Source organism: Microtus ochrogaster, chromosome 8 (assembly GCF_000317375.1).
Source record: "Microtus ochrogaster isolate Prairie Vole_2 chromosome 8, MicOch1.0, whole genome shotgun sequence".
Lineage (NCBI taxonomy): Eukaryota > Metazoa > Chordata > Mammalia > Rodentia > Cricetidae > Microtus > Microtus ochrogaster.
Genome location: NC_022015.1, coordinates 7,939,920 through 7,962,994, shown reverse-complemented (window position 1 = coordinate 7,962,994; position 23,075 = coordinate 7,939,920). Strand labels below are relative to the sequence as shown.

Sequence of the window (23,075 nt, the reverse complement as noted above, 5' to 3'; positions counted from 1 at the left end):
GAGAGAGAGAGAGAGAGAGAGAGAGAGAGAGAGAGAGAGAGAGAGAGAGAGAGAGGATAACTTGTATCGGTTCTCTTCTTCCACTGTGCAGGTCCTAGGGATTGAACTCAGGTAGCCAGGCTCAGTGGTGAGAGCCTTGACCTACTGAGCTGTCTCACTGGCCAACTAAAATTTTAAATGACTAAGTAATCCGTAAACACAAATAACAATAATGACACAGGGTCAAACAGGCACAAGTATCCGCTACCAGAGTTTAACACTGCTACTGCATTTGGATTCATGGTTCATAATCCTTCTGGAATATGTAGCTCTTGAAAAAATTTTGAAACGCAAATAAGAATTGGGAAGAATACCACTGTAGTTTAAGCCTTCAGGAGTCGGAGGGGCTGGAGGTGACCAGGCAGGGCCACTTAGAAGAAAAGAGACCTTGAAGGTTACACAGAATGTAGCAGGGAAGATGGCAGTGGGAGACACACTCAGGGGTGGGAGCGACAAAGTGATTGAAGCTGGCGGACAGTTAATCTCACAGGATGTGGAGTGGTCAGATACAAAAGCAAGGTGGGAGAGGGGAGATAATCAAAGAAACCTGGGCTCCAGCACAACTGATCTGGCAGCAAGGACAACCTGGCCAGGGATTTTGGAGGTAGGGCCTTTGGGCAGAGTGAGGAACAGTCTTTGTGGCCTTTCTGGTTCTCACATACCTGTCACTGATCTCTTTCAGGGTGTTGCTGGTGATAGAGGGTTAAGTCTGGTACCTGATGATTATGCCCAGGGCACTTCCTGTTCCTTCACTAGCTCCTTGGCATCTGGCCCACTGGGGCCCTCTGGCCTTTGCCTGAAGAGTGAGCAGGAAGAAGACTAAGCCCCCACTTTGTGCTAATTAGAACTTGAGTTTTGGTCATGAGGTTGAAGAAAGGCTCTGGGCTGCTTTCTGCTCTGATTTCTTTGTTTGTGAAATGGACATAGTACTACATACAAGGGCGTTGTTCTTACAACAGGATTTCTAGATGAAGTCACGCTTGTGTTTACATTGGACACCTGCCCCAACCTGGGTGCACAGCGCAAATGACCGCAGCTGCCTGTCCTGTTGGATTGAGTGCTTGTATCATGAGGCAGGTGAGGCAGTAATCATTCTCTATCCCCCAAAGTACACAGTGCTAAGCACACAGTAGGACCAAATAAGTATTAGCTATGTGGTGTTTGTGCTTGTAAGGCTAATTCAGGTTTTTTGTTTGGTTTTGGTTTTTCAAGACAAGGTTTCTCTGTGTAGCCCTGTCTGTCCTGGAACTCACTATGTAGACCAGGCTGGCCTCTGCCTCCTGAATGCTGGGATTAAAGGTGTGTGCCGTCATCACCCAACTAATTCAGTCTTTATAACAACGGATTTGTGATTATTACAATCTCTTTTGTAGTTAAAACTATTTTGTTAGGGAAGACAATTGTGAGAATGGCTCCTGGTCTGTCTGTCTGTCTGTCTGTCTGTCTGTCTGTCTCTCTGTCTCACACACACACACACATTTCCTTTATTTTTGAGAATTTCATACATGTATACAATGAAATATGATCATATCTACTTCCTATTTCTGTCTTCCAACTCCCCTTTATTCCCTCCATTGTATACCCTCCCAACTTATGTCTTTATTGTTGCTGTTTGTTTGGATAACCCACTTAGTCCAGTTACTGCGGCCTGTAGGTGAATGGGTTTGGAGCCATCCCCAGAGCACCCTCAAAAAAGAATGTTCTTCCTCCACCAGCAGCCAGTAGTACTCCTTGTATAAACTGATGACATGACCACTCCGTGGTATGGTTAAGGGGAAGGTTTATATTGTAGATATGAGAGAGAGAAAGAAGTAGACTGGACATGGCCCAAGGCCTTTGTGAGAGAGAGGAAAACAGCAAGAGAAAGAGAATAGAGAAAACAGAAGCACGAGTCTACACTCAGGCATAGCCCGAATAGCAGGGTTGTAAGGAGAATGAGTAGCTGGTGGGAGGGAAGCCAGGTAACTGGGAGAGGTGAAGAACCAGGTTCTTGTGACACCGAGGGAGCCTGGAGGCCAGCATGTGCTTTGGTATGCTAATAGGCACCATAGGTAGCCATTTGCCCCTTCTGTCAGTAGGAAGGGAAATGACTCCTGTTTGGTAGAGGGGAGCCGGCTTCACAAGTTCCTGAGAGTGCTGGCTCTTATCTGACCTCCAGAAATGCTTCTGTAGCCCAGGCAGAACCCGGCTCTGGATGTCTGGAGTTTCCTTTGGACCTGACGTGCCTTCATCTGGTCACTTACTCTTTCATTTTGCTGTGGCAGACTCACATTGTCTTATAATCTTTTTATTTATTTATATTTTATGTGCCTTAGTGTTTTGCCTACATGTATATCTGTTTAAGGGTGTTAAATTCTCTGGAACTGGAGTTACAGACAGTTGTGAGCTGCCTGCCATGTGGGTACTAGGAATTGAACCCGGGTCTTTGGAAGAGCAACCAGTGCTGAGCCATCTTTCCAGCCCTTGTCTTATAATCTTGAAGGCTTTTAACTCCCCCCCCCTTTTTTTTAAAGACAATAACTCAGGTTTTACCACCAAAGTGCTGAAAGCAGTAGCAAAGTTTAGAAAACCTGCCCAACTGCCATCCTAAATAGATTGAGAACAAAATCTCCTTTATTGTGTTCTCAGTATATGTTTCTTGAGCTCCTACCTATGCCAGCACTGTGGCAACAACTCTAGAATGCAGCTGTGTAACAGCGTGCAATTCCCTGTCCCCTTCAACCCCGTAGGGCTGTCGCCCACCTTGTGATCTGTAGACCTGTGTAGGTTACAGTGAAAGAGCCACTGCTGTTCTGTGACCTCAGTATCTTAGTTTCCCTTTCTGTCTCCTGCCTCTTTTGGGAGTGAAAGCTTCCTGGTTATATTGTCCTCAAAGAGCCCTAGCCATTCCCAGGCAGTTCTGGAAGAATCCAGAGTTTTACCAGGCAGGTAGATGGATGTGGTAGTACTTCTCCACCAAGACGAGGCTTGGTCTTAGGGCTGATTTTAACCCAGCGCAGGATGGAAGAAAATAACCAGATGGTTCTTTCTGACATCAGGGCTGGGTGTTAGGCTCTGTCCTGATGCTAGAGGGAGCCAACCTCCCAGGCTCCAAGAACAACACACTGAGTCCCTTAGCGCTTGCCTGGATGTCTACAGCCAGTCACCCTCATTCCCTTTGGCCACAGGGGTGGTGACTCAGAGCTGGAGGTGTGTGCCTGCCTGGTGCCTGATTGTGCTTGGGGTGTGGAGAGGAGGGAGGATGAATGAGCAGGAACAGGAACAGGGCGGCTTGCTGGATTGTAACACTGGGAGCAGTTGTGGAGAAAGAGAGAACAAGCCTTCCTCTCGCCTGCCCTGAGCTGAGTGCAGATTTCCTCAGACTACCACCAGGAAAGACACGGTTCTGACCATGGGACTCAGGGCGAGTGTGGGCCTGTCTGCAGGAAGTGAGCGAGCGGGTGAGTCCCGGATGGGTCTGTAAGGATTCAGTGTGTGGTAGATTTTGGTTCCCGAAGTTTCAGATGGCCAGCAGTGCCATCGCTCAGCAAGAGCGCCATTTCATGAGGACGAAAGGGTCCTGAACTCTTACTTCCCTCACGTTCCTACGGACGGAAAGGTGTCCTGTTGGAGATGAGGAGGGGAAGGTTCCTTGTGTTTTAAGTTACCTGTAGTGTCATCGAACTTCCAGTTCGACTGGGGTTGGATGGGTGGTAGGAGTTTGAGAAGATCCTGTCACCTAAAACATCCTCACTGCCTGGGAGGTGCTGGTAACACCTGGCCCAGTTTTCTCAAGTGGCACCGGATTCAGGAGGCACTGAATGAAGTATGAATGGGCGCTCTGAGGTTGAGAATGCCTCCCTGTGACTTCAGTCCTCCTGTAGGCGCTGTGTCCCTGGCTGAGCTCAGTCTGTAGGGGAGGTGCACTTTCTTGGTCTGTTCTTTCGACACCATGGTGACAGACCCTCTGAGGGACAAGGGTGTGGTTGAGGGGCTGTGCCTGCTGATCTGAAACCACTGCCTGGCAGGCGAGTTCTTTAAATAGATGTTAACAGTGATCTGGGGTTTTGTGTGCTTTGACCCAAGAAGAGGAAAGCCTGTGCTTGAGTCTCTGTCTTTGCAGGCCCGTCCTGCTGGAGTTGTAATGCAGAGCATTCTAGAGCCAGCCAAGGAAAAGCCTAGCAGGCCCCAAATGCGGAAGTGTTTCCTAACCGTGCTGAGCTGGATTATCTCTTCCCTTTCCAGATAAGTCCAGCACTTACCCACTCATTGGATGTTATGCACGGGACAGAGCTAAGGCTTGAACTCCAATCTGATCTGCCTGGGTGGCCTCTGCGATGGGGAACCCAGGATGAGGAAACCAGAGCCCTGAGAGATTGAGGAGTCACTGCTAACAAGGCTGACATTCCATTACCTTGTTTCTCTGAAAACTTCCTTCACAAAGTGGGCAGGGCTGTCGGCGTTTGACTTCCTCATTCTAGTAGGAGTTTGACTTTCATCTTTTCATTCATAATCACAGGAAGCCAAAATAAAGCTCCCTATTTGGCAGGTGGGATTCTAGCTATGCGACCCCTTGTAGGATCTGAGATGCAGGTAGGTTTCTTCCTTCGGCCAGGTTACTTGCTTGGGAGAGAGTTTTACAAATGGAGTGGCCACCGAGTGGATCTGTGAAACCCATATATAACCTGTGTGACAGAGCTTTCTAGATTGTGCTGGAAATCATCAGTCTGCTCTATCCAGGGGACCAGAAGGACAGAGGTACCTCTTTCCGAGGTGGACAGTCATGCTGTGACCCTCTCAGATGCTACTCTTTCTTGTGCCTTTAGGCACAGAAGAGGCAGTATCTGAACCCCTCAGGTGGTGGCCCTGGGGTTTGGCTGGACTCAAGTTGCTGCCTAACTTGGGGTGGGTGAAGTAAGCCAGATGTGGGTAGTGTGGATGCTGGTAGCCTGGCGCTGCTGTATTTCTGGCTCCCCAGGGATAATGGGTGCTTCTAGCACTGGCGTAGGTTCCTTCTTCTGGGCCTGGGAGCCCCGCCCGGGTCACCTATCTGGACTTTGTGATGGGTTGATAGACTCTGCACAACCTCCTGCCAAAGGTGGCTGTTGCTCTTTCCCAAGGTAACAGTTCAGGTGTCTCCCATGTGAACATCCCTGTTCCCATACTCTAGGAAAAACACAAGAAATACAAGAGCCAGCCTCCAAAGAACTGAGTACTGGCACGTGGAGAAGACTGGAGGAAAAGTATTAGTTGGGGGAACTAAGAACAATGAAAGAGCCTTCATATCTTCCCCTGAACTGTTAGCTTAGCCTCACACTCTTCTAGTTCATACAAGTGAGACATAGGAGAGCGTGTTTATACTCCTACCCCACCCTGTGTCTTCTTAATCACTCAGCAGTTTCCTCTCAGGCACTTGATCCTCACTTTCTGCATTGAGGGTATTAACCTTCCCTTGTGGGCCTGCAGAGGCTTCTGGCGTGCTAATGTCTCTTGCGCTGCCAGTTGCTGCATCTTGATGGCCAATGACCATTAGGTTCTTGTCTCCGTTGCCTGAGTTCTGCTTTCTGCAGGTGTAGGCAGTTCACTAGAGGGCTCACTTGAAGGTCAGAATCCCATTAGTTTTTTCCTATTCATTGAGTCCAGAGATGCTTCTGAGCATCTCCTGGGTGCCAGATACCTCTACAAACTGATGTAGTAGAGACAGGTCAGATCTGCGTGCTTGTCAGAGGGACCCACAGTAATCGCATGTGCGCCTAAGTGCGAAACATCTCAGCTGTTAATAACTAAAATAGGCCGATGTGGTATGAAGTGACAGTGAGACGGGCTGAGGTGGTGACAGCCCTACCCAGATCTAAAGGACAAGGTGCCAGCTGCATGGATACAGGCAAGGAACGTGCAGACTGTGAGGACAGAGGGTGCCAAGTGGGAAAGGCCTGGTGTTCAGGAAGTGAGGTATGCAGGGACAGAATAGTATATGACGAGGCTGTCGCCAGCTAGGAGTCATGTCATCTTGAGGTTTTGTTTGTCATGAGACAGATTCTCATGTAGCCCAGGGTAGCCTGGAACTCACTTTGTAGTTGACGGTGACCTTGAGCTTCTAGGCCTCCTGCTCCATCTAGTGTGTGCTGCAATGCCTGCTTGTGTGGCACCAGAAATGGAACCCAGGGCTTTGTGTGTGCTGGGCAAGCACTGTGCCAACTGATCTAAAACCATTGCTAACCCATCTTCTAGCATTTTCCAAGCCAAGGCAAAGCAACTAATTTTCACTCTGGATGGTGTGGTGCTTCCAGTGCTTCATGGAGAAGCCTGCCATGATCTCACTTCCAGTGAAGTCACAGAAGCTGAGAAAGGATGTGCTTAGCTGTTGCAGAGGCTAATCGGGAGACAAAAGCTAAGCCTGGTAGTTGCAAGGCTATAATTCCAGCTACTTGGGAAGCTGAGGCAGGAGGATCACAACTGCAAGGTCTGCCCGGGCCACAGAGTGAGTCTGATTTAGTGAGAGACTGTCTCCAACTAAAAGGTGAAATGAAGGCTGGAGACAGCCTTTTGTCACGAGGGTACTTGCCTCACATGCTCGAGGCCCTACGTTTGGTCCCTAGTGCTGGGGCGGGTGGGTGGGGTGTGGCCAGAGGCAAGTAGTGGAGGTGGTGGAAAGCAAGGGTGAATATAGAGCATCTTAGAGAAAAAGCCAGTAGAACTCACATGCATATCCCAAGCCAAAGTTAGGCCATAGAAGGAACAGAGAATGACTCCAATTGAGGACATTGTTACCAGAAAAGTTTGGTTTGGGACAAAGACAGCTTATTGTTCTTTAGTTAAAACTTAGATGTCTGTTTCTATAGTCAAGGCTCAGTTGGGTTCAAGAAACATTGAATGCCTTCTGTATGTTTAAGTGTGTGTGCCCCTTTGTTTTAACCCCTAGGAACATTTTAAAATCCCATTTGTAATGATGGAGCCAAGGCTTAGAGAGGTGAAGAGGCTTGCTTTGGTTGGAATCCAGCCCAGCTCCAAAGCTCTGGGCTGACGATTGCTCAGGGCACATGTTGAAAGAGATACCTTAGTACTGCGTGGGTAGTTTTCTCTTGGGGACAGGATAGGACCATAGGCTGGCTGGCTCATCCAGGCCTATTCTCAGGCCACAGGAAGAAGGGCTGGCAGGGAAGTGGCTGTGTGGAGAGAACTGTTGTCAATGTTGACGGATTCAAGTCTGCAAGCTTGAAAGACCACTCTCATAAGATCGTCAGCCTCCTTAGAAGTGCCACATTACGGTGACACTTCCTGTTAAGTGAACAAATTAGTAAAAGTGCCAAGTAAAACAAACCAAAAGGAGCTTAGGAAATGCTCGCAATTCGAAGATACTGTCTTTTTGATACCATCCCATCTAGCCCAGGCTAACTCCAGGTGAGGGAGGATGACTTTGAACTGCTAACATTGTCCCCACCTCCTCAGTGCTGGGATGGATGGTGGTGTGAGCCACCTCAGCCCTCTTATGGTGCTGGGGGTTAAACCCACAGCCTTGTGCACTCTGCCAACTGAGCTGATGCCTAGCCCTGAAGATAGTTTCTGCTCCCGATTACACCCTCTCTGCTGAGGAGCCCAGATGAGAGCTGACATAGTTAAGGCAATTTCTTCTCATTTGTGGAGTTTCCATTTTCATTTTTGAGCATTTTCTGGGGTACTACTAGGTGACCCACAGTCCACAGTTCTGTTGAGACACTGAGGCCAAAGAGAAAATGTGCCGTAAGAAGCCTGGAGGCGATGTTGAAGGCGGCCTTAGCCTGCAGGTGACTGTTCTCCAGTGTCGGGTTGGGAGGCTGGGGACAGGGGACTGACAGGCTTTGCTCTGTATGTTGATGAGGCTCTGCTGACTTTGACTGGATACTTTTCTTACATTTTAAGCTGTTTCTTCTTTTTATAGCTAGGACCAGATAAGCGCTAGTGCCAACAGCACATCTGCCACACTCCACATACCAATGCCACAGCCATCAGGGAGCAGCACTCAACAGTGTGCTCTGGCCTCCTGTCAAGCGTCGTTCACAGCTTTCCAGAGCTCCCTGCATTAAAAAAAAAATCAATAAAAAAAATCAACTTCCTAGATAAGTAATTGGAACTTTTATGTTTAACTAATTGAAGTTTTTTTTTTTTTTTTTTGGTTTGATTTTGGTTTTCTAAGTCAGGGTTTCTCTGTGTAGTCCTGGCTGCCTTAGAACTTGCTCTGCAGACCAGGCTGGCCTCCAATTTAGGGATCCTCCTGCCTCTGCCTCCTGAGTGCTAGGATTAAAGGCGTGCACCACCACACCAGTCTATGCTCATTCTATATGAATGAAAAATTCCCCTTCCCAAAACTTGGCAGGAAACTGTCAGGCCCTCACATTCTGACCAGTCCCATGTGTGGTGCAGGTGAGCTCTACTGAGCTCAGTTCTCTGTTCTCCATGGTCCTCTGTATTCTGTTATCAAGGCTCTTGTGTTTGCTGCCAGCCCTCTGTGGGCTTTCCTTCCCAGTCCAGGGCTTTTGTGAAGGTGTGTTTATTTATTTGGGCGCTTACTCTCCCTTGCTGCCTTCCCTCCATGTTTCCTGGGACTCTCCAGGTCGCCCTGGCTGCCAGGCCTTTCCCAGAAGTTGTTTCTAGGGGGAAGAGTGGGATTTTAAAAAAGAAGACTAGATTGTGTTTAAATCATTTGGCAGATTGCTTTCTCAGTAGCCTAAAGAGAAACAGAAACTCCTGCGCGAGGAGAGTTTCTATTCCCTTGAATCCAGTCGCCTGGCTCCCAGCCGGGCCATGTCTGCCATGCTGAGGAGCAGAGGTGGGAAGTCAGGTTTCAGGACAGGTATTTCAGGGATGTGTCGATACAGGTTTGCAAATGCTTCTTGAGTCAGGGTAATGGGACATGCGACTGTGGGTTTTAGGATCAGGAAACTTAATGGCATTTTAAGGTCAAAAAAGGGACAAGGAATGAAGCATGCACGACTGGACTTGGAGTCTCAAGCTTATGTAACAGGCAGCCTTTGTTGGGCAGTGGTGGGTCTGGAGCTCTGTAGAGAGCACAGTAGTTGACTGTATCAGTAGACAGGTTGTCTACCTCTTGTGGGGCTCGCCTTTCTCCCTAATGGCCTACTAACAACAGGTAACTTGCCTACTGGTATTAGGTTGAATGGTGTAGCCTAGGAACCTTACTCTTTTTTTGTTCAAAGAGTGCTGAGCTGGAAGCTCTGCCAAGAGCAAGCTGGGTACATTCAATCAAAAGCGATGAAGTTTCAGGATCCCAGAATTCAGGATTTATTCATCCACATAGGTTCGTCTCCTCTCCCAATGGTTATGTTGGTTATGTCCTCTCTCTTTCTCTCTCTTTCTAATTCTGATAATAGTTCATAATCTGGAACCTAATTTCTTTTATTTCTATCACGGAAATAACATGATTTGTGCTTCTAACCTCCTTGGGTACCTGAGAGTGTTGGACAAAGAGAATGAGCAGAAACTGGGAGGGCCGAGGCTGATGGTGTTGGCATCAAGGGCAGCAGGCATATCGGGGAAGGGAGTGTGAGGAATTGCTCTAGGTGTGACCAAGCAACAGCTGTTTTTCATCAGTTTAACTCATCGTCCTTCCAATGTTAGAGTGCTTGTACTTCTGAATTAAGTACCAACACCTTGTAGCTCAGGATTCATGAGCCTGGGACTCCGTGGGTTTATTTATATGACATGAGTTGGGGGTAGGAGACAGACTGACTGCCCTCGGGGTTGATATTGTGTGTAGAAAAGGTGGCCACTGGCTGCTGGATCTGTTCCAGGCACATAGAAGATTGGCCCTATGCTCCTGTCTACCAGAGGGTCCATCACCTGACCTGATGATAGGACCAGAGGCTCCTTGGGGTATACTGCTTGCCGTACAAGTATCATTTAGAACTTTGGCCCTGGGCACAAGGGGGATGAAAGGGTAGGTGAATATGGCACTGTGTTTCTGATGCCCTGCCCACAGGGCTTTCTGACCATAGTCAAGAAAACATCAGTCTCTGCTTCTTAAGGGAAGGGGACAGCAAATCATGCAGAAGGCCTGGGATTTATAAACAGAACCTAGATTCATTCCCTGTCTGAACACTTCCCTGAGGTTGTCCTGTGCACACCCCTCATCTTCTTAGCCCAGTTTTCTCTCTAACAAAGTGTGGAGCTGGTGTGCTGATGGCTGGATGTGTGAGTAAATGTTTGTGGACTCTGAAGTGCTTCCGAGGCTCTAGAGGTCAGTGGTGTTGTTGCTTGATTACTCTCTACCGATCAGTTGTTTCCCCACCAGATTGCAAATGGGACCAACCCAGAGTTTATACTCTCAAGCTTCCTGGATTTGACTGTGAAAAAGCTAGATGAAATAAGGCCCAGCCCTTGAATGTGATGCAAGGCTGTCTGAAACAGGTGTTGCAGGGGGCTGTTCCTATCCCAACTGGAAAGTGCTTTTTTGGGAGGCCCAGGCTGCCGCCTGCCAGATGAGGTCATAGGATTCTGTGGGCTGGCCCAAGAATAGGACTGGGAATTGAGAGGCCATCTGTGCTGGGATGAGTGAAGGTTTGGTAGGGGCGGTTCTCTGTGGCTGGGTCTGTCAACAAGCAGCCTGGTCTGATGGCTTGTTAGGACTTGGCCCACTCTAGCTCCCTGTGCTAAGGTTACATCAGGCACCAGGACAGAGTAAGGAAAGTCTCGGGCTTTTAGATATTGTCTTCCTTACCTGTCTTCCTAAACTGTGTGCTGTGCAGATTTAGATCCACTAATCTCCAGAGAGACTCAGTGCTCAGTTAGGGGGTGAAGCTAACAGCTTAACATCACTAAGCTGAGATGATCTATTGGCTGGGAGAGCAAAAGTCTCCTCCCTGCCTGTGTTAAGAGCTTTTGAAAAGAGCCCATACCCTCTGATTTAGCAATTTTAGTTTGGAGGCTTCAACTCAAGGAAATATTTTTGAATTGGGGTGAGGGGGCATCTATACTCAAAGTTGCTGATTATGATGGGAGAGACCCCATAAAATCTCCAGCATTAGCAGAGTATATGGGTCTAAACAGAAGCACCATGGGGTCAGGGAGTAGGGATGCTTTTGTTTCCCTGCTCCCTTGTATCCACAGCAATGTCTCACACATAGGCAATGAATGTAATTTGAAGGTGTGAAAAATATTATGTTCATATGTCAGACTCAGTAATTCAAATGAAGGCACCGGAATGAAAGTGTTTCTCCTGCATGAGTTACATATACAAAAAAACAAAAAACAAAACCACAGTGGAACCTTTACTTTGTATGTTGACTTGAAGATTTTTTTAAAAAAGAAAGTTAACATCAAATAAAAAAAACTGAAAAAAAGCAGCATTTTTAAAAAGACTTTTAATTTTATGTATATGAGTGCTCTATCTGCATGTATACCTTTATGCCAGAAGAGAGCATCAGATCCCACTATAGATGGTTGTGAGCACCATGTGGTTGCTGGGAATTGAACTCAGGCCCTCTGGAAGAGCAGTCAGTGCTCTTAACCGCTGAGCCATCTCTCCAGCCACAACATATTTTTCTATGTGGAGAAGACTCTGCCAACTTGGGCTTAGTAGGTAAGGAACCTGAGTTCAGTGAGAGAACAAACTCCTGAAAGTTGCCCTCTGACCTCTGCTTGTGTGCCCTGATACATGTACTCCCACCTATAAACAAACAAATGCAGTAACAATTTTTTTTAAAAAAAAATTATTATTATGTTTTTAAATAGAAGGCAAAAAATAAACCCCAAACTGCCTTGGAGTTTTCCACACATATAATGATGCCACAGGTGCTTTTCGTTAGTTTGTTTCTAGATTTGATAAAAATCTAAAAGCAACTATGATTTTGTGCTTGGGAAATTCTTTTTCAATCCATCACATTCCCTGTTGAGAAAGGAGATTCATTTATTTGCTTATTTGCGAAACAAACCAGCAGCCTTCAGAGCCGACTCTGCATCTTTTGAAACTCCAGGCAGTCTTTGTCAACACACAGAACACCTACACTCGGGCGAGTCTGTCATCTTGGCGTGGAAGCAGCCCCTCCTGACTTCCGAAGGGTGGTAGAAGGCTTGGGTGTTGGAACCGAGCAGGTCACGTTGCAGAGACATGCCCATACGTTTATTTTCCCTTCAGTGAACTGAAGACATTTGGTAGCAGTGAGGAGAATTTTAAGAAGATAGGATTTGCTGGCTGGGTGGTTAATTCTTAGGATTCTTTCCCTGACATACAGTTTGGGGATGTTGAGAGTGCTGCCTATTTTCCTTCATTCTTGTATCAGCTTGCTATCTTATAGAGGGTTTTTTTTTTTTCTTTTTAGTGTTTCAGTGTTTTGGAACTTTGTGAAATGTATCTTTAAGATATTGTGTATTCCTGGGCATGGTGACACATACCTGTAATTCCACTATGTGCAAAACAGATAGGAGGATTGTCTAAAGTTTGAGGCCAGCCTAGTCTACACAAAAATTCCAGGGCAGTCAAAGATATGTAGCTAGACCTGAAAAGTTTTTGTGGCCCAATAAACCTCTCTGCCGACCCAATAATCCAAATCAGACCAAATCAACCGAATTAGAAAAAGCCCAGGTTTAATGGATACCAACGCTCCTGGGTGGCCTTCCAGCCCTGGGATGATTCTTCCATCCAAACAGACCGTTTCAAAAAACAATACTAGCTGGAAGCTTAGGAGTCAGAGACAGGGGACCTGTATGTGTTTGAGGGCAGCCTGGGCTAATGTGTACTGAGTTCCAGACCAGCCGTGTTCCTCCTTCCCAGAGGAATGTTTGATGACCTGGGTCTCTAGCATATCATCTTTTGGTGTCCTAGTTCCCTTAATCATGTGACTTCTTATCTTTCTGTCTCTCTAGCCACAACCAGCAGACCACAACCTTCAGGCATCCTATGACTGGACAGTTTTCTCCAGAAAACAGTGAATTCATTCTTCAGGAGGAGTAAGTATTTCTTTATGTTCTTACTCAGATAGAGTAAGTTGAAAGCTTGGAAATAGTTCTTGTTTTGAGTTCATCAAAACACAACCTGCTAGGCGCTTTCTGCTGTTTTGGTTTGCGTGTTTGTCTTGTGGTGGGGTAGAGGGTCTTAGAGTGGATTGAGAGGAGTTTTGTTTTTCAGTCTCCACTTGTCTGGTGGAGAGATGCTACAGGATGTGGGGGTGCTATCACAGCCTCTTAAAATCCCCTTTCTGCTGAGACATCCAGCTTGCACACAAGCTGCCCTCTGACTAGACTCCTCACCTGGTGGGAAGGTGGTAAGAGGTGAGATTGGGTGCCAAGGCTACCTGCAGGAATTCCCATGTTCTTGTCCCTGAGCAAGGATTTGGACAGAGATAGCGGATAGTAACGGAAAAGTTTACTAAGGGAGCACAGCTTCTCCAAGTGTGGAAACAGGCCAGAGCTGGAAAAAGATCAGACTCAATGACAGTGCTTTACAGAGGGTTGTATATTTCAGTATGGTGGGCTTTGGGCCGACGCGTAGCTCACATTTTTCTTTACACGCCCTTTTACATGTCAACCTCGGTGGAGAGGGTTTCCAGCCTTTCTTTATATGCTTATTTCCATCTACTCTCCTGCTACAGTTGTGCATAAACAAAACCGCTAAAGCCATCAAGTAGAAATCCAAAGGTGGGGTCTAGAGGAGAGGCAGTGCTCTTCAGGGAGAAAACCCTCGTCATTAGCTGGACTCACTGTGCTGTCTGAGTGGGCTACGGAGCCTGTTGCGTGGAGATTCTAACCTAACCTTAGCCTTGCTTCAGAGACACCAAGCTTCCTCTGCTGCCTCTTCTTCAGGAACCCGTCCCCAGCATTGGTATAGGGCCTCATTGCTCATGATCGGATTATCTGTGCCACTCTTCTGAAGCCGCTTCCTGATGCTCACTGATTTTTTTCAATTGTCAGTGGGTGTCTGGCCCTTTGTGGTTGTGCTAGTTTTATTTCCGTTGCTGTGATAAAATATCCTGACAAAAAGCAACTTAGTGGGGAAGGGGTTTATATCAGCTTACAATTCTGTCATTATGAAATTATGGGGCATGAAAACGAATCACAAGACACACAACGGAACCTACTTTAAGAGTTTATTAAGACCTTTATTCTCAGCACTTGGGAGGCAGAGGCAGGCAGATCTCTCTGAGTTCGAGGCTAGCCTGGTCTACAAAATCTAGACAGGCTTCAAAGCTACAGAGAAACCCTGCCTCAGGGGGGCAGGGGAGTAATTTATTAAGAGGAGGAGAGAAGAAGGTGCTCAGGCCTGTCGGAAATTTGGTGCTGGAAGAGAGCATATAACGAGTGTGTCCAGCTTTTAAAGACTGTCTAGTGCATGCACACACGCACGCACGCACACACGCATGGGTTTATGTAGCCTCCTTATGCATAGATCACTAGGACTTGAGGACCCTGGGTGGCTATGTAATTTGCCAGAAGGCTTCATGGCGCATCCACAACTGTGGAACCCGAAGTGTCAGCTTGTACCTTGGGTGATAGAAATGATAGCATGGGGAAGTCAAATCAGACAGCTAGTTACAGCACATCTAGTCAAGAGCAGAGATAAATTAATGCGTGCGTGATCGCTTGCTTGCTTGTGCTCAGCTTGATTTCTCCACCCTTAAAACACATCAGGTCCTCCTGCCTAGAGGATGGTGCTGCTGCCCACAGTGGGCTGGGTCTTCTTAGATCAGTTAACTTAATTAAGACAGTCCCTAATAGACATGCCCATAGGCTAACCCAATGTAGACCAACGCCTCATCTAGACACTTCCTTGCAGGTGGTTCTCAAATTGTGTCAAGTTGACAATTAGAGCTGTTCATCACAGTAGCTGTCAGGGTCTATCCACACCCAAGGCCCAGGAATGCGATTCCCATGTCTGAGCCTCGAGCACAGGCACACACATACTTTCTTCTTCTCCGTGCGGGTGCCTCTACAGCTTTGGGGAAGGGAGAGGCATTCCTGAGCAGTGACGGCAGCTGACTGACCGTGAGCTGTGTACACCAATCCCCAGACTCCGCACACATTTCATGTGGAGGTGGGGCCAGGCTTGAGAGAGAGCGCACTTGCTTTGGAAGTTCAAAAGCCCACTGTTGTGCTGGGCAACCAACTGCAAGGCCTGTGGGCTCCCTTGGGGGTCCTCACCAAGGGGACCTTTACTTGGAATGCCTTTCCCTGTGCTCAGTCAGTTTCAACTGTCCTCCCATTCCATTTGCGTATTTGGAGAGAAAACACGGTTGGAATGGCTGGTGGTGTGAGCGGTGTCTGAAGACAGCTCTGAGAGAGGCCTGAGCCTGCTGAAGGTAGGCGGTCTCTTACTGAACTTTGGCCCCTTTGCCGAAGAGACTTTATTTTACGGGTTTCAGGGCAAAGCTCTCCTGAAGCTGCTGCAGATTGTGGGTTTAGGTGGAAATCTCCCCCTGCTAGGTGATTCTGTCTGCTGTTCTTCCTGCAGCTACATGTTGGTAAAAGCTGACAGCCAGAGGTAAGGGCGAGTGAGCATGGGAGAAGGCTCTCCAGCTCCAGGAGGAGGCCAGCCCGTGCTCACCCTCGTGGTTCTGGGCTGTGGGAGTCTCATCTGTGGCCATCAGTGACTGGTAGAACCAGCACCTTGTCTCCAGACACTGATAGTCTTGGGCTAGCTTTGCCTGTTGCATTTGGTTGCCATGGCAGCAGAAAAGATGAGGAGAAATGCAAACACCTGGCAAGCAGATGCAGGAACTTGACTGGTTTTCCTCTCCGGATTTTCAGGCAGCATTTGTGACAGTCACAGGTAAGGGGAGACACGGGAATGGGACAAGTGGCAGTTTTTGGTGTGGATGTTTCGATGGGGCATTGTCAGTTGGGAATGCAGTCCTTGCCACATGACACCCACATCTTCGGCTCTTTTCTGCTGGCCTAATATGTAGTCGTGGTGGCTTTGCTATGTGGAAGGGAAGCTGTTGCTTTAAAACAGAAGCCTTGTTTCTTCCTGTGGCTTCTCTAGTTCTTTTCCTTCCCCACAACCTGGGAATTGCTCTGGTTGCCAATTGACAATTGTTGTAGTCTGATGAGAAGGGCAGCTGCTTGGTAGATCAGGCAGGAGGAGCAGGCAGGCTGGATGAGAATGGGAGAGTCTCCGAGGTCGGTGTCTTTCTCTCATCCTGCAGTCATGGAGTCTGAAGCAGGAAGAGTCTAGCCCAAGGCAGTCCAGCTTGGGGGCTCTGATGCCAAATTCAGGACAATGCTCTGATTGAGGGGTGGGGGCACAACTGTCTGGGCTGTCTTCATGCCAGGTGAGGAAGTGCTGTTTGGGCTCTTTCCCAGCCTGTGTTTAAGGAATTGAGGGGGATGGGGAAAGTGCATAGTGAACTGTGCTGGGGTGAGGTTGCAGCTACTCAACCTCACCCGTGAAATCCCTTGTCAGACAGCCTCCCCCGGGTTACTGGAAGTTGACAGCAAGCATTGGCAGCCTGTCTGTGTCTCTATCTGGGAAGAGAAGGTGTGTCAGCCTGCTTGGGACAACAACTAATTTTCCCTTCTCCCTCCCTCCTTCTCTCTCTCCCTCCCTCTCTTCCTTCCTTCTCTGTCATTTTCACTGTAGATTGTGCTCCTTAAATGAGTGCTTGTGTTTGCAAGTGTGCCTACTCTTGTACGCAGTCCTCCATCCACAGCCCTCTCCCAGCTGAGTTCTCTGGTCTTTGGAATCCTTGAGGACAGCGCCTGAAGTTGGGGTTCCTTCTATCTCAGAATTCATGGGATAACATTAAATGAGTTGTTTTGTTTTGTTTCAGTGCCAAGGATCAAATTGAGGGTCTTGCTAACACTAGACAAGTACACTGTCACCCAGCCAGATCCCCAGCCCAATAAGGTCTTTTTAATAATATAGTTCTGTTTCCTCATAAGTCAGATGACTTTCAGCCATTGCCTTGACCACTAAAAAGGAAGCCTGCCATAGTTTCTATATTTTGACTAAAAAACAAGTCACAGGTAAGGTGTTCCTAAGAAACCATTGTGGTCTCAGCTACTCGGTTGGCTTCTTGAGCTTTCCGGAGAGAAGGGACTTGGTAGCAAAAATAAACTGTACCTGGGATTTAGGTTCTGGGGTCTCCAGTGGTGACGCAGGAACGGTGCAGATCTTACAGTGCCCCTAGTTCTCAGAAAGTCGTCTTAATGCACAAGCTGCCTTGTGGAGAGAAGTTTCCACCCCATTTAAAATGGAAACTGAGGCCCAAAGAGCCGATGTGTGGGAGAGTGAAAACATATCAGAGCCCAGCTGAAATCCTGTCGTCTCTGCTCTTGCTCTTTCCCTATCCCAGATTCCCTGGTTTGAGGATTGTCCTTTGGGCTGTGATAGCCCAGATCAATATCTCACAGATGTCTTTATGGCAGACCCCACCCAGGTCATTGTTTTTAACTTAATTTAAATTTTTAAAGTTCTGGGGATTGAACCTAGGTTTTCGTGAGTACTAGGCAAGCACTCTACCCCTGAGCTACAGTCAAGTTCTTCTTTTACTTTTTTGTTCTGTTTCGGTTTAGTTTTTCCGAAACAGGGTTTCTCTGTAGCTTTGGGGTTTGTCCTGGAACTCGTTCTGTAGACCAGGTTAGTCTCAGACTCACAGAGATCCCACCTTCCTCTGCTTCTCCAGTGCTGGGATTAAAGGCTTGCGCCACCATCACCCAGCATACTTGCTGTACTTCGTGCATCTGTCCTCAGAGCTTGGGTGACCTGTCTGTAGTGACCTGCAGACCGAAGGGTCCTGCTTTGTTGACACTCAGGTGCCCAGAGCAAATGGCTTCCACATTTATAAAGGTTCTGGCTCTGCCTATCAGGTTATGAGCACTTTGTCTTGAGGCAGAGAAAGTCACTTCTTGGCTACGATCGCGTATAATCCAGCCCTTTCCCAATGGGACTTCTCCCAGCTGATTTCGTCTACTCTTCATTTCTTTTGTTTGGTTCTGACAGGAGGCAGCTGAGCTCAAAGTTTAGCTCACTGTTTTGAACTTCAACCTACACCCCTGCAGCAAAATAATCTGCATTCATGTAGCTTAAGTGAAGAAAAGGGAGGTCTTTGTTTCAGCCATCCCACTGTCCTGGGAATCCAGACAGCACAGAAACCCAACAAGCAGGCTTACAGTGAATAGATCTTATTTAAGGACACTAAGAGTCTGAGCATGCAGGTTCTGTGGTCTCCTCTGTAGGATGTAGTGTGCCTGAGGGCATGCTGAAGGGAACTGTTTGTCTTCTGGGGACATTCTTGGGTGAAACTTATTAGCAGAGTACATCCAGGCTGAGGACTTGAAGACAGATCAGTATGTCTGTCCAGCCACATTCTTCAGTGGGGACTTTCCTGTTCAGTAGCCTCGTTGAAGCAAATGCACCAGATCTCCCTCTGTTTAATGATGCCCCGTTCACTCATTCTGGGTCCCATGGCTTATCTGTTCTGGAGGCTTCGTAAATACATCCTGGGTGCTCCCGTGCTTAAATCAACGGGCTAAACTACTATGGGAGCTTTCGTGAGAGCCAGCTTTTCATCCCACTGAGGAAGTTGTTTTGATACTTTCTCATGTCTAGTCTCATGATATAAAATGGATTGCTAGTTGTGATTCTAGTAAATAACTTGTGCTCATTTCCAAGGTCATCTTTCAGTGTGTTCCGTGGTGAGGGGATGGCCTTGTCTTGGATGGCTAGACTGCATATGTCTGTCTTCATTTTTTCAGAGTGCTGGGTCAGGCTACATATAACACTGAAGACTGTTGGTTGATTGGGGATCCTTCTTGCAGCGTTAGTAGACAACACAGTCATCTTCCTAGGGCAGATTTGGGGTTTTCCTTTCCTCCCCTGCCTCCCACTGCTTCTTAGATGTCAGTGGTGTGGCCATAACCAGTCTTACTCCAAACAAAATCTCTCTGTATCTGGTTCCTCCAGCAGGAGCTCTGTCCTCTTTTTACCCAAAACCTGTGGCCAAGTTTTGTCTTTCTCCTCATGCTATTGGCTGAGAAAACTCCCAGCCAGCTAGTACCCATGGCCAGGAGTAAAGTTATGATGGCCAGACTAAGGCGAAGATATGGCAAAGCTCTCACTCATTCTGAGTTTCCTGGACCAGCCACAGATCCAGATAGGTAGGTCTCTGAGTTCGAGGACAGCCAGGGCAGTTACACAGGGAAACCCTGTCTCACCACCCCCCAAAATAAGTGATGAAAAAAATGTTTATATTAAAGTATGTGTACATGTGTGTGCGTGCATATGCGCATGCATGTTCTTGATTTTTGTCTTGTTTTGCTTTGTTTTGTTTGAGACAGGGTTTCACTATGTGACTCTAGCTGTTCTGGAACTCACTGTGTAGACCCTGTTAACCTTGAACTCACAGAGATCCACCCGCCTCTGCTTCCTGAGTGCTGGGATTAAAGTTATGTGTTACTGTACCTTGCAAGCTAAAATAGTTTAAAACCTCAGGTATAAATAAGATCATGAACACATCACAATTACAGAGAAAAACAAAAAAACTAACAAACACAAAACAGCACCCCCAAAATCAAACCAGGTATAACAGAAAGGACAGATGTAAATAAATGTTAAAATGCTTTTGTTTTGGGTGGCTGGACTATGGAGGATCCCCCTCCTCACTTCACCATTTAACTTTTTTTGTATTTTCTTAAATATCCTATAATGTTTCTATTAGTATCTCAAAGGAAATCCAATTGAAGTTGGTAAAGTCAAAACTAACCCTTTTGTGAGATTGTCTCTTAGGTCTTGAATCTGTGTGTGTGTGTATGTATGTCTGTGTGTGTATGTATGTCTCTGTGTGTATATCTGTCTGTGTGTGTATATCTGTGTGTCTGTGTAGGTGAGAGGACAGCTGTAGGAACTGGTTCTCTCTTACCATGGAGGTCCCAGGTATTGAACTCAGGTCCTCAGACTTGGAGGCAAGCGCCTTTATCATCTCTCATCCACCCGTTGTGTCTTAGATTTCAGTGGGGGAAAAAAGTTGCCTAACAGGCAACCCAAGAGTTCTCCTTCCTTGACCCCCCCTCTGGAAAGCTGGGCAGGACCAGGTCCTGGGAAGATGGCTGGTTGTCCTGCTGAGAGGCAGAGATATGGCACAGCAGCCTCTTCCCACCCCCAAACTGTGAATTTGCTGCTGCAGCCTCTGCCAAGGGAGAGGCCCAGCCTGGTGACATTTCCCCGTCTGAGCAGGGAGCAGTAACAACGTTTTTTGGCTGCGATGGAAGCCGTGGGCAGGGACTCTGGATGAGTCTGGCTGATACGGAGTCGGCCGGCTTTCCTCCTGGTGGGTAGTGCATTTGCCACTGCTGAGCATCTCATGGGGCTGGCCCATTGGGAAGCTGATGCCTGCCTGCTGCAGGGGAAGCGTAGTGGCCACACAACTTCTGCAGAAAAGTCGTCTCCTGGGGCAGTGCTGGTGTTGAGATCAGCTACAAGGATCCGTGTCTTTTGAGCAGTGGTGGTGCATGAAGCACTGAAGGGAGCATGGTTTCTCTAGGTGAAGACTAGAATTTTTCCATCACGCCCTGTAAAAGCAAGTGATGCGGGACATTCTGAGCTCTTTTCTCTCAGCTTCATCTGGCCTGGATCCTCCAGCTCTGTCTTTTCAGGGTCCTGGCTAAGTCCTCCGAAGTAATTTTTCTCAACTCCTGAAGCAGGAAGCCTCAACAACATTATATGTAGACCTGCTGGATCCTGCTGCCTATTGGAGCAGCAGACAAGATGCAGTCAAGGAATGCAGTGCTTTCTGCTTTCTGCTCAGGGACAGCCTACAGATTGTGGAGCTGGCAGGGTCTTGTCGTCATACATCATGCTGTTCAAGGATAGGTATTGAGTTTGGGTGAAAGCTTTGACAGCTGTGTGTGGAAAAGACTGATACAGATATGGGCTCCTCGGAAAGCAGGTGAGAAGGATGTTCTTCCACATCTCTTTAGAGTAGCGCTCCCGAGCTCTGAGCCACCTGACCTCTCAGCAGGAAGTCCATGTGGCTGGGATGCTGATGGGGAGGCACCAGGGTTCCCTACTGTGGCCTTACAGATACTTCATGACTTCCTGCTATCCAGGCATGGCACAGGGGGTTAATATCTCCAGTGGCTCTATTTTGGGGCAAATGAAGTGTTCCCAGAATAGGACTCTTTGTTGAGTAGGTCTATTTTGGGCGGCAAGCCCCACTGGCGTTTATGTAAGCATTCTCTGTGTATATCTGGGGGTGTGGATGTGTGCGCAAGTGATTTCTTGTTACTAATTATAAACAGCTTCTTTTGGGAATTGTGGAAGTGGAGGTGTGTGTGTATATGTATAACGGTATGATGACTCCCTCCTTCTGTGAAGAGTATTGTGCGCCTTGAGCAGTCGCCAGGACACCCTAGTAAGAGAATGAGTGTGGGTACCTTAGGATCACAGACAGGGAGCACGGTGTGCACCGTTTTCTGGAATGTCTGGCTGTGGTGGTGTGTCCATCTGCCATCTTTTTGGTCCTCTGAAGGACAGGGACAGGCGAATTTTGTGACCTCTGTCTACAATCTGGGATCAGACAAACTCCAAAAACTGGGACCTGAGTTGTTCTGATGCCAAGCAGCCAGCTCCAGCCTAGGACAGGTCATAGACTGGGCTTTCCACTCTGCAGCTGGGCACATACTCACAGGATTCCCCTACGCCTTCCTGCAGGCCACACCCACGTATGTCGAAGCAAGAGAGAAACCAAAGACCGTCCAGCATGGTCAGTGAGACATCAACGTCTGGGACCACATCCACCCTGGAAGCCAAGCCTGGACCCAAGGTGAGCCCCCAATCACCGGTTCTTCATGTCCCTTCTGTATTTTTCCAAGCCTTTTTGTAACCAGAAGTCCATTTGATTATACACAGTTTTGTGGGGTTCACCCATAATAAATGCTCCCCAAAATTACAGATCAGGAGATAGGAGCCTTCTCCAAGGAAACGGGTGGTTGCTGAGTGACCAGGACTGGCATCTAGTTCCTTGAATGCTTTCTTCACTGTCCTGGCGTGTGTTCAGAAAGCAACACCTCTGTTTACGTGTATATGGTGTTAGATCCTGGCAAGTTTCAGTGACAGACAGGCTTGAAGAGCGAAATGCGCAGATGTTTTTGTTCAAAATGTAGGCTCACTGACTTAGACAGGTGAAACAGATTGGGGGACCAAGTACTGGATACTGACAAAGTCAGGGACTGAAAGTGACTTTGTTTCGGAATGCCATGGCAGCAGCTCTTAATGGAAAACTCCCTTAACTCATATCACTCTGTGTAAATCATGAGGCGTTTGCTGTGTCTGGGTCGTGCTGTTTGACTGGGAGGGATGCTGTGACCAAGGGCACACAGTGACAGAAGGGTGCAAACAGTCCTCCTGTCACACAACATGTGTGTGCCCTGCTCAGTCCCTGCCGCTAGAACAGAGTCTTCTTTTCCTAGATCCTCAAGTCTAGCAGCAAAGTGCACAGCTTTGGGAAGAGAGACCAGGCCATTCGGAGGAACCTCAATGTCCCGGTGGTGGTGAGGGGCTGGCTGCACAAGCAGGTGAGAAGGCTGAGGTGGGAGTGAGGTGGAAGAGTGTATCTTGCTTGCTTCCCTCTCCTCCGGCCTTGGGAGGCTGTGAATAGCTGAAGAAGCTTCTTGTTCCAGAGTTTGTTTGGGGCAGCTGGGTTCTGCCCACTGTGCACGATGACCTGTTAATTGTTTGTGAGTGAGCTGTTTGCCCAGGGCTGCAGCTTCCCTCCCCAAAACCACTTCACCTCTTTGGCCCGATGCTCTTGGTGACCAGGGGCTGGTCAGATGCAGTGTGGGGTGATGGAGATGAGGGGAGAGGGCTGCATATTGAAGCCCAGGGCTACAGTGTGAATGGATGAGTTGGCCAGAACCCGGTTCACCCTTTGCCAGCACCTGCTTTCCTAGTGACGGTGCCTTCGTTATTGTTTACCTACAAATGCTATCTTTTCCTTGCCTAAAATGTTTTTTGGTTTTTCGAGGCAGAGTTTCTCTGTGTAGCTTTGGAGCCTGTCCTGGAATTCTCTCTGTAGACCAGGTTGGTCTCAAACTCACAGAGCTCCTCTGCCTCCTGAGTGTTGGGATTAAAG

At 47.8% G+C, this 23,075-nt stretch overlaps 1 protein-coding gene across 1 annotated transcript in view; it reads left to right on the top strand.

The window, feature by feature from the left end:
• The window catches only part of LOC113456521 (pleckstrin homology domain-containing family A member 7-like), a 131,776-nt gene extending 109,195 nt beyond the window's left edge, over positions 1 to 22,581 (top strand). Inside the window, exons 4-6 of the mRNA XM_026781204.1 lie at positions 12,877 to 12,960; positions 21,656 to 21,767; positions 22,414 to 22,581. Coding sequence (XP_026637005.1) covers positions 12,877 to 12,960; positions 21,656 to 21,767; positions 22,414 to 22,542 — 325 coding nt within the window. The 3' untranslated portion in view covers positions 22,543 to 22,581. The remainder of the gene's footprint in view (positions 1 to 12,876; positions 12,961 to 21,655; positions 21,768 to 22,413) is intronic.
• Positions 22,582 to 23,075: the final 494 nt, after the last annotated feature.